Genomic DNA, 12,249 nt, shown 5'->3' on the forward strand with positions numbered 1-12,249 from the left:
TTGCCTTGAGTTAGACTCAACAAGCGTCTTCTGAGCATCAATATCAATTCCAACATGTCGCCCCCTGCCATCACAGTTTTTAAGGCTAAAGTCACCTGAACGAAATTTGCTGAACCATCGTTGACATTTACGAATGCTCAAAACATTTCCATAAACGTCTTTGATATTCTTTGTGGCTACAGAGGTGTTGTTCCCCTTCTTGTATTCAAACAGCATTACATGCCGAATGTGTGCCATCACTGTAAGGGATTAGAATATACTAAACTTTACACATTATATAGGCTACACTAACGTGACGTTTAGGCGGTTCCTTGAACTATCACACGTGATGTACATTTTTTTGGAGGGTGTTTAATGAAAGTGTTCCAAAATGCGACATTAATTTCTTGACGAGCAATAGTAGCATTTTCAGCTGTAGCCACATGATAACAGTGAAAGTCAATCCAATACACAGCTATTCGGTTAAGAGTAGATATGTAGGTAACGGTCGCTGGTGGCTAGTTGAGTCCCTCTGGTCGGAGCACTTCTAGATTAGGAACGGTTACTTCTGAACCTTGGGATCTCTAATCTGACCGCTCAGTTAACAAGGTGCCGTTCAGGTTGAAAATACCAAATACCATCTATCGAATTAATTGAGTAGGTTGTTCTTATTCTTTTTTTGAATTAGTTTATTAAATTGATGTTGTGTTTTGAGTTAATTGGTTAGTTTGATATTAATCTTTGGAGTTGGTTGGTTGAGTTTAAAGTTTATATTATTCTATTTTAAATTAATAATTTAGTTTGATACTATTATCTTTTGAGTTGATAATTTAGGTTGATATTATTATCTTTTGAGTTGATAATTTAGGTTGATACTATTGTGTTTTGAGTTAATAACGTAGGTTGATACTATTGTCTTTTGAGTTAATAATTTAGGTTGGTATTAAAGTGTTGTGAGTTACAGAGTTAAGTTGATATTGCTATTTTTGAGTCACTTTTAACAGGTCACTTTATCATAAGTGCATGGAATAATAGTTACGTCTAGATATAAATGTTACTATAACAATTAAACATTAATGTACAACAATTGTGTATATTATTTCCTAAACTACTTGATCCGATATAATTTTGGTTGATATTCAGATTTTTGACCGAAATTGAGAATTAGCTTCTCACAATTGCTCATTGCTCAGTTTCAGCTGTTAGTTGTAAAACAAGGTTCTTCTCATGTAAGAGGGAATTTGGTTTTGAAGCCCTTCAGTGGCACAGCGGAATGTCTGCGGACTTACAATGCTAGAAACCGGGTTTCGATACCCGTGGTGGTCAGAGCTCAGATATCCCATTGTATAGCTTTGTGCTTAACTTCAAATATACAAACGGTTTTGAAAGAAAAGAGAGAGAAATTTTACTTTGGCTAGCCAATTCAAAACTGATTAATTTTTCGTGGATTTAAATTTTCTTCACTAAAGATGAACCAGCATTAGAAAAAATATTAGATTATATCCTTCCCCCAGTGAGACAACGGTAAATTCACGAACTTACAACGCTGAGATCCGGGGTTCGTTTCTCCGTCGTGGACTGAGCGCAAATACTCCTAAAACAAACAAATTATATCTAGGTTAACCTTTGCACAACTTGTTAAAATATTAAATTATATTCAGGTTAACCTTTCCACAACTTGTAACGATTTAAGTAGTTAACGTTAGAATTATTCAGTCTAGAAAATATATCAGGAGATTCAGTCTGGAATACGATATTGATAGATATAATTTAAAATTTGAGATTACCAAGTTAATACTAACTCTTCCAGTAAAGGTAAGCTGTCTGTTGTGACCAGTTAAGTGTTTATTTTGAAAGTGTTTGTCTTCAGTAAAGATTGTTTATTGTGATTATACGTTTGTGTTCAAATTGTCTTTAATTTATTATCCCCCAGTGGGACAGAGGTAAGTCTACGGACTTACAACACTAAAATCCGGAGTTCGATTTCCCGTGGTAGACACAGCAGATAGCCCAATGTGGCTTTGCTCTAAAACAAACAAACAGAATCTTCAATTCATCATAAAGCCGGTTGTCAGAGAGCATAAAGTTAAATCACAGTAAATATTTGTTCTAGAATCTCCCATTATTAAGCGTTCTTATCTTGTCGCTTTGAATAGAATCAGTCTTACCTGAAAGTACCAAAAGTTTAGCTTAGTTTTTTAATCCTCAGATGAAGTTTTTATCAAAGGATGAACCAACAGCATAGTAAAATACGAACTAGTTAGATTGTTAGCGTAACTTGTTTTCAGATGAAATTTTTTTTATTAAAGAATGTACTATTTCTTTCCTATCAGTGGTATTTGTGATTTATACGTAAGTGAATTTTTGTACTTTTTTCCATTCTCCTTGAATTTACATAAATGTACTTATAAATAATAACTACGAAAGCATTGACAAATGTTCGTTTGTTTTAAAGTTGTTCGCGAATTCTTGAAATCTTACAAGTGTTTGTTTGAAATGAATATTTTAGTACAAACAAAGCATAAGCTTCTAGATTAAACTATTCGTAATATACGTTTCTCCGAAGTCACCATAATTTCTAATATATTTTCATATTTGTTCAACGCAAACTTTGTATTTTAACAAATTAAAACAAATATCACTAATACCATTTCTTTGTTGTAAGATTTACTTACAAATCTTTAAGAGAATGCCAGAAGCAAGAATTTTACATCAATAATTCAGTTAAAAGAAGATTGAGTTTGGTAATTTTTAGAAGATAAAACTAATACAAAAGAAATTTACTACTACAACATTACACAATTTAAAACTGATTTAAAAAACGCTGAAATATTAAACAATATCTTGGCATTTCTTTGAAAATCCACTAGGTGTTCTCAATGGCCAGATATTTGATGTATGTATTTTAGGACAAAATACTGAGGATTTATAAAAGTTCTTCTAGGAGTAGAGAATGTTGACTTAGTTTCACCGAAGAATCTTACGAAGTGTTTGTTTTCAGAACTGTCTGGAGGTCAAAACATTGTATCAGAATAATTTATATAGTTTAATTGTCTGATGGTCGAGTTCTTGTACGTTTGAGCATTTATTGCACTTTGTTTTAACAATGTACTGTTAACAGTCAACATAATTGTATCGGAATTTCAATGAAGAAGATAAAATTTAAGGTCCTTAAATTAAATATCCGTGGTTATATCCAACGTTGCAGCCCAAAATAGAACATCAGAAGGAAACATTTCATGTTTTAAGTCTTTCAATTAAAGATCAGTGGTTATATCCAAGGTTGCAGCCCTAAATAGAACTTCAGCAGGAAACATTTCATGTTTGAAGTCTTTCAACTAAAGATCAGTGGTTATATCCAACGTTGCAGCCCTAAATAGAACTTCAGCAGGAAATATTTCATGTTTGAAGTCTTTCAACTAAAGATCAGTGGTTATATCCAACGTTGCAGCCCTAAATAGAACTTCAGCAGGAAATATTTCATGTTTGAAGTCTTTCAACTAAAGATCAGTGGTTATATCCAACGTTGCAGCCCTAAATAGAACTTCAGCAGGAAACATTTCATGTTTGAAGTCTTTCGCTTAAAGGTCGATGGCTGCATTAAAGATTTATTCTCTAAACAGAGTTTCAACAGAATATCATGTTGATAGTATTTACATTAAAGATAGATGATGTATTCAAAATGACTGTTATTAATAGAGTTTAAACAGAGAAGAGTGGTCGCATTCAACGTTTCTGTTCTTAGCAGGATTTTAACAAGAACATAGTGCTTAACTTCCTCAAAATTAGCAATCAGATGGTACAATCAACATGGATTATACTGGCAATATTCTAACAAATAAGGTAATGTTTAACATATTTAATCGTGGTTAAACATAATGTAGCTCTTCATAGCAGGGTTTTATTAGTGGAGTTGATCAACTTTATTTTAAACATCCATGGTTATGTTCTATGTGGTTTCTTTTAATAAAGTTTCAACATAGAACGAACTCTCTCAAAAAACTTTGACTTAAAGATCGGTGGTTACATGAAGTCTTCTTTGCGGAGTGTCAGCAATGAAGGTGGTGTTTACCGTTTTTAGAGTTAAAGAATGACCATGTTTCCGTCTTAGCGTTTTGTTAGAAAAACAACAAAACAGATACTGCTGAAAATATCCGCGAAAGATTCCACTCACCAGGTACAGTGCAACTGGATTCATGCAGCTGTTTGCAAATGTAAGAACATATCCCACTATTTTGCAGACATGCCAGAAATCATTATAATTTTCCATAGTATTTGGGTAGAAGTAGAACCAGAGCAAGAACATGTGGCTCGGTAAGAAGGATATGGCGAAGAGAACCACAAAAATTAGAACGATTTTAGCAACCTTCACACGAGCCCTCAACTGTTTGACGTGACTATGATTCCTGCCTACCAGATTTTGTGAACTTCGGATTAGGTGGCGTGCCGTTAAACAGTAAAATATCCCAGTGCACAGCAGCGGCAAGGTGTAGAATAGCAAAAACTTAATGAGCACCATGGTGCGGGGATACCAAGGCATCATGTACTCAGGGTATGGATAGCATACAGATATGATTTTTCCCTGCAGATCGAGTTGTAGTATAAAGGCGAAATATGATCCTGGAATGGCCAAGATTACAGCGATGAACCAGATGCTAACAGCAAGCAGAACCGTCAAGCTTTTGGTATGTATGCTGGACTGCTTGCTGAGTGGAAAAACGATGGCAGTATATCGGTCAACACTCAAAGCGACCAAATTCAGGGCTGTTACTCCAACAGACACGTCCCGAAGTAACTCGCTAAGCTTACACACAAACTCACCATATGGCCAGCTTTCGAGAGTGTAAATGGTACTTACAAACGGAACCGTTCCAATGATGACTAGAAGGTCTCCAGCAGTCAAGCTGATTATATAAGTGTTAGGTATACTACGCATTACTTTATGCTTTACGAATATGGCCATCAGTGTTCCATTGCCCAATAAGCCGACCACAAAGATGACAGCAAAGACTATAGGAACAATGTAGGTTTCTGGCCTGTTCTTGTAAGGGACGTAATGTTCAGTATCTGAAGAATTGCTGGAAATGTTCAAGTTTAGAAAAGTGTCGTTTAGAGGACTTTCTGGGCTCATAGTTTGTGATGATTGGCGTTGGTCAAGCAGCTGAAAAGAATTAACATAATTGAATTTGAAATCTAATTTCACTGTTTTATTACTTATACATTAATTCGTCGGTCTATATATATCTTTATGCCAACTTTTATATTATCTATTATAATTACTTTTTTATTTTAGAAACTACAGTAGTTTCGTTCCATTGAAGTACAATCGGAAGAAGCTAGTAGTACTAACATTTTATGGGTTATTTTGATTATTTTCAGGAGAGAGAATAATTTTCTGTAACAGGATACATAAGAACATATTATACGAACTTACAAGCTAGTTCTTTCTTCTTTTAAAGAAGTCTATAAATACACAAGGGCAACAACAGACAAGCAGGTACCTGACTAAGCCAGTGAAACTGTCATATACTGTTTTAGAAAACACATTATGTATTACTTTAAGTTTCATATCGGATCCCCATTTTTTTTTACCTTTTTGCAATTTATTGTATAAAAATGATTGATGTATGTAAAAAATACCTGTCCTAATAGAACCAAAATACATAATATTTATGTGAAAATATGAGGCATCCATCTTGAATAGTTCTGATTTTGCACACCTATTGTCTAAGAATTTAATCCTGACGGAGTTTTCCTTTCCATAGATCACTCATATATATATATATATACACACACACATATATATATATGATAATTCATTAATAATGAACATTATGCATGATTGTAATTGTATGTTTCCCGAACTTGTAGTAGTGACTGACAAGCATTTCGATGAATCGGTTTTTCAACAACAAAACTGTTTGCTCCACTGAAGCAAGAGGTTGTACGTAAAAATCCCACGTATTATTACCAGGAACGTCATTCTTGCTGTCAGACATACATTATTGTCAACAGACTTTTCACGAAGCGAAAGAGTAGAGGAACCAAAAGTGCATCATTTAGGCAAGCTGCAGCTCTCTAATCGCAACAAACCAGAATGTTGGTTCATGTAAGCCTGCTGCCAAGTTAACTACTTGCCTCCACTGCCAGATTGTACCAAGAACCAATGTATGCCCACTCAGGCTAGTGACAAACGTTTAAAGCTGCTGAAGTAAAGAGAGGCCAGAGAGTAATTATTCCAATAAGAGGATAAAACGTGATAGTCTTCGAGGCCAAGTTCTGAAAGTTGTAGAATAAAAATGTCATACCAACTCAAGAGGAAAGTATATAAAATTAAAAACGATTTTCTGAGTATGGAGCAGACCAAGTAAAACTAGAAAAATATATCTCACAAATCTTGTCAACATAACATTTGCCATTCTTGAAATGAATGATCTCTGAAATATAAAAATGGATCTTTTGATATATTATAGCACAGACACCAGGTTATCGCACTGAAAAAATTAAAATTAAGATCCAGTGTTATTTTGGAGATAAAATGACTTTTTGGTAGTTAAATAGCACAAGGGAACTTGAGACTGTACATTCCAGGAACGTTCCAATTAGTTTGGTTTGAATTTCGCGCAAAGCTACACGAGAGCTATCTGCGCTGGCCATCCCTAATTTAGCAGTGAAAGACTAGAGGAAAGACAGCTAGTTATCACCACCCACCGCCAACACTTGGACTATTATTTTAGCAACGAATAGTGGGATTGATCGTCACATTATAACGCCTCCACGGCTGAAAGGGCGAGCTTCTTTGGTGGGACGGGGATTCGAACCTGTGACCCTCAGATTGCGAGTCAAACGCCCTAACCACCTGGCCATGCCGGGCCGTTCCAATTTGCCAGTTAGTGAAGTTAGCATTGTAAAAGCAGATGAAGATCACAAAATTCCACAAACACCTCAACCTATAATGTATTTATACGTGTTCAGATCATCCTACAGAGCTCTTGGCAATTTACAACATCATGTAATGGCCAGCCCCTCTGAAATGCTTTGCAGTGAACAAAATTTGTGTTTCTTCTTTCGTGTACAATCTGTTGGCATGATTCATCAAGAAAAATGCTGATGAGTGTCCGAAGAAAGAGCAAAACTATAAGAAATCAGTAACAGGTAAATCTAGCCCGTAGCTCAGAGCTCCATCTACTGTACTTTAGCCAGAAAATGCTATTGTTCCATTCACAATGAAACATTTGACAGGAAGCATACAGCTGATTGAAATACTGACCTACTTTGTTCACCCTCTCACTTACTGTAAAACAACCAGATCTGAGAAGTTGAGATGACAATGACTAAGAAAAACATAAGATCACTGAAGGAAGAAGCAGCGAACATACACTATCAGGCATTGTTCTCATATTGCAAAAGCAGGGTTATCGTTTAGAGAGAAACTTACACTGCTATTTCTTTATCAAATCGCTATGGTCAGCTATCAGACTTCTATCTGGAACAGGTTTTATCGCAGTTGCTTCTAAATCAAGTCATGAAGGCCATGAATAGGATATTTTCCTTCTAACCACCCACTGGATTGATCAACAGCCTGATGCTAAAGCACCTTTGTAAATGGTGACTCAGAAATGGCGAAGAGATCATTGAACCGGAAGATGTTTGCGTCGAAAGAATGGGATGCCATCATGTATTTACTAATGATCGCACAGCTGGTTAGAGTGATGCCACAAATAAACTGTATTGTGCTGTTTATGAAAAATACTAACAAGTTGCTTTTAGTTTTGATATACAGACGACTAACTAAGTTTATACTAAAAGTATTTTGAATAAGAAAATCAACAAATCACGTGACAATTACAGCTGATATAAAGCCGCGGTGGAAAAGAATGTATCAGAACTACATTTTGTTGTTTGTAGGTAGTGTTATGCCACCGAAACTAGATCACTTTTTGGAAGAGCATGTATCAGTCCTTTCTGATGCAAAATATTCACTCACTCAGATCACGAAGAAGTGTCACATCGGGGTCTTAGAATTTTCAAGACAGGAATATTCTTTGTACTTAAAGCAACACAAGTCACGTGTACACAAGCTGCTTCCGAAACCTCCGTTCAAGCGTCGCATACTTCAAGCACATGGAGAAGATACAGGCATTCATATCATTCTAGTGTCCATTTCTGTGTGATGAGACTGTAGAAATAAGCGCAGGAACACCGCCGTATTCTTATATTAGATGGCTTAGGGAAGTCAAAGGAGGAGAGTTACATGCTTTAGATATGACAACGTTATCACGGAGCATTTTGCAATGGAAACCACTCTGCAAATCTATTGACAAGATGCGCGGTTATCAAAAAGAGTACTACCGGACATGGCAACATGGAATGTAACAACTTGATGTTGCTCCAAAAATGTTTTATAATAACGTGCTCAATTTCTGTACATAAAAATATGGCACAGTGACATAACACACATATTAGCCTTGTAATATAAAGCTGAGTGTATTGATTCAGAAGAGATGTGGTTAATGATGTGAATGTCATATTTGTGAGAGTTAAAAAATGTTGCATATATGGTTTGAAGTCAACATTTGTAAACATTGCCATCTCCTCTATTAATATATAAAAATACACTATATGAGATAGTTTGAACTGTTTTCATTTGTACGAGCGATCTTCATCATATATTATGTTTATGTCACAAGTGACACGTATTATGCAGCACATAATTAGATGTTAAAGTAAAATTTTGTCTCATATTGCGTATTCACAGTTTTGTGGGCAATGATAGCAAAAACCAACATAAAATTTAAAGAGTTAAAGACAGAAATCTCATACTTGCAATATATCAATGCTTAAGAGACACGTGCAAAGAAAAGTTTAAATCGTGATCAGAGGTAACTTAATATGAGCATATCCTAGCCAAGATATTTAAAAAAGATATGATATTTTAATTGATCTTGCAGTTTGTGGAGGAAAATTATATGTGTTTTACTGATTCAGTAAAGTCTAGGTGTATGTGTGCATGTAATTTATATTTTGGGAACATATAAAACGATATTTGGAATTCATATAGAAGCTATATGTCTAGAAAATATTTTCGCCATACTTCCTTCTCCTTGTTCATAAAAGTTTTTTTTTAATATCTGCCCAGCTGTGGAAATTCGTTTCATATGAACCAGAAAACAAAGACACCGCCGTAATATACAACGAACAAGTTAACTAGACCTCCCTTTTCATTTTAGTTATAAAACAGTTTTTAGAAATTCCATTAAAATTTGGATTACTTGGAAGTCGAGTCTTAATAATAAGGGTAGTTACGGGGAGTTTCTGAAAAATTCATACTTTAAAAAATATTATTTATTACGCTTCAATAGAAACAGCAAGGAAAATAAAAGAGTTTAATTGAATGACTGTCGTCATAGCAACGAAGGAACACGTGTTGTTAATATCATCCATATCAAATCCAAGCACTTCGTGTTTTTTGTTCATTTCATAAAATTACTACCAAGTTTAGAATTATAAGAGGCAGTTAAACAATATTCCTAATTATTTCAATATTACAAGTATAAAAGTTAGTTTTAATGCAAAACTACACAATGAGCCATCAGCACTCTGTCCACCGCGGAGAATTGAGCCCTGGATGTTAGCACTGTAAATCAGAAACTTACCGTTGACTCACCGGAAGGTCATATAAAGGTACTATTAATTTTGGGCCTGCATAGTTAGGGCGCTTTACTCGCAACCTAAGGGTCGCGGGTTCTAATCCCCGTCCCACTAAATATGCTCGCCCTTTCAGCCGCGGGGGCGTTATAATGTGATGGTCAATCCCTTTATTTGCTGGTAAAAGAGTAGCCCAAGAGTTGGCGGTGGGTGGTGATGACTAGCTGCCTTTCCTCTAGTCTTACACTGCTAAATTAGGGACGGATAGCGCAGATAGCTCTTGTGTAGCTTTGCGCGAAATTCAAAACAAACTATTAATTTTCCTGTTATTTGTTTTCTGTTAAAATTAGTATCACCTTGTTTTTATCGAAGAAATAATGATTTGTTTGTTTGTTTGAAATTAAGCACAAAGCTACACAATGGGCTATCTGTGCTCTGCCCACCACGGGTATCTAAACCCAGTTTCTAGCGTTGTAAGTCCGCAGACAAACCGCTGTGCCACTGGGGGCAGACATGATGAAGAAAAAAATTAAAAATTTAATTTTAGAATTATAATATGTGCTTAAATTGACATTGAAAACTTCTAACTACTTCTCTAGTATTATCCTAAAATTATATTTCGTTTTTTAAGCATAACATATTACGAAATGTTAATTTTTATAATAAATAAGTTTTCCATTTGGACCGCTCTCACTAAATCGTGTGAGAAAACTTTGAGACTTTGTTAAACATCATTTCTTATATTCGTGAGAAATATTTATTAATAGTATTATAAATTCCCCATTGTATTTCTAAAAAAATTTCCAAATCTATCTCCTCCCTCCCCACCCCCGCCGTGAGACAAAGGAATCTCGATTTACTACAAATGTAGAAAAAACATAGAAATATCTTAATTTTGCATGTAGCAATGAAAGAGTGTTTATTGTTATAATTACTTGTTTTTCACGCACTATAAAGTAAAACAAGAAGAACAAAGATGAACTCATTAGATAAATAAAATAGAATAAGCCTGGCTCACCTTTATCATCCTTAATTATTTCTCTACCCGGGGTGAACAGAGCACAGATAGCCCATTGTGTAGCTTTGTGCTTAATTAAAAACAAACATACCTTAATTACTTTACGCAAAGCTAGCTTATTTACAAAAGTGAGTTCTACCCTTCATTAGGTTTCTTCCAGTATTCGCGATTTTAGTTAGGTTGTGATAACTAATTATACATCTGTTTGAATATCTGATAAAGGAAGAAAAGGGTTCCTTGAAAAATGACTACTTTCGAATTCATATACACGTCCCACTGGAAGTTTATGTCGAATTCACTTACACGTTCTACTGGAAGTTTATGGCATAAGGAATTCATTTAAAGATAAAGATTGTGAAGGTACCACGATCCAAATAACAAGTTTTTAACATTGTAATAAACAGGAGCCAAGAAAGTAAATTAAAATTATACGTGCATCAGTTACTAGACTGACATTCACTTAAAAAAAAAGGTTGTGAAGAAGCATTAATATAAAACTAGTGACGGAATGCAGAAACATTTTATGTAACACGTGGAATGATCACGTAGCATTAGTCAAGATGTTGATATATGTACGTTTTGCTGGAATTAGTTGGTACAAGAGTTAAGGTCAGACTGGGTATTCGACAAAATGTAGATATACTGATTGAAGAAAACTAAACAAAGTGGCAATGGTAGAAACGCAAGAACCTTCGTATCATAGAGCTTCTATTTACAATGTTTTTATGTTAAAAAAGTAACTAAATATTGTCTTGTGTACGTTATTTGACTTCCTTTTTACGCTATAACAATAATAATCAGTCACATTTTAGAAATATATTCCTCTTAATATTGCATAAAATATGTGTAACAATCAATAACATTTTGTACTAAAAACAACGAAGTACAAATTGTAAAAAAAATGGTGAAGAGAGACTAACATAGCTTTAGATACTTAAACGTAAGTTTTTGTTTTATTTTGTTATAAAACAGTTCGTAAAAACTTCAGTTGGGGTTCATTTTTGATAATAAGTAAATTTTAATATAAGCCATGCACTAAACGACATATTATAAAGCAGTTTGAGAATGATTTAATGTGTTCTTGATTTAAGATAATGGACTTGTGATTACGCATATTCGTACAGTTGTGATGAAGGAGACACTAAACTATTAAAAATACAACCTGAAAAAAAAACGTCCCTTAATCATTCATTAATTACACTTATTTTCATTTTTTATAGAGTAAAGCAAGCAATGGGAGCCTGCGAAGAGAAATCATTTTACTTTGGTGGATTTGTGCTTAATGTACAAGAAGATGATACAATAAAATTAATATATATAAATTAGCAAAGTGTTTTCTAAATCGTGTCCTAGTAATACAAAGTGCAATCTCTGTTTTATGAAGATAAAAGTTCTGTACATCATGCTTTAGTATGTACACTGAGTGGTCACAAGTAAATAGACACCTAATTTTTTGTCATTTAACTGATTTATGCTAAATAATTTGTGTTCACAGAGCACTATATAAATGAAAATGGTCTGCATACTAATTATCTTGTGCTACAACGTGCGTAGAACTCAAGTTTCTCTCGAATTGTCAAATTTTGTTAGAGGAAGGATAGTTG

General features: G+C 34.4%; 1 protein-coding gene across 2 annotated transcripts in view; it reads right to left on the reverse strand.

Moving 5' to 3' along the window:
* Positions 1-2,653: 2,653 nt before the first annotated feature.
* LOC106478085 (neuropeptide CCHamide-1 receptor-like) overlaps positions 2,654-12,249 on the reverse strand; it is a 31,008-nt gene continuing 21,412 nt past the window's right edge. For both annotated transcript variants that reach the window (XM_022381619.1, XM_013938597.2), the window contains exon 2: positions 2,654-5,140. In XM_022381619.1, coding sequence (XP_022237327.1) covers positions 3,989-5,110 — 1,122 coding nt within the window. In that variant the 5' untranslated portion in view covers positions 5,111-5,140 and the 3' untranslated portion in view covers positions 2,654-3,988. The remainder of the gene's footprint in view (positions 5,141-12,249) is intronic.

This window comes from Limulus polyphemus, unplaced genomic scaffold (genome assembly GCF_000517525.1).
Source record: "Limulus polyphemus unplaced genomic scaffold, Limulus_polyphemus-2.1.2 Scaffold179, whole genome shotgun sequence".
NCBI lineage: Eukaryota > Metazoa > Arthropoda > Merostomata > Xiphosura > Limulidae > Limulus > Limulus polyphemus.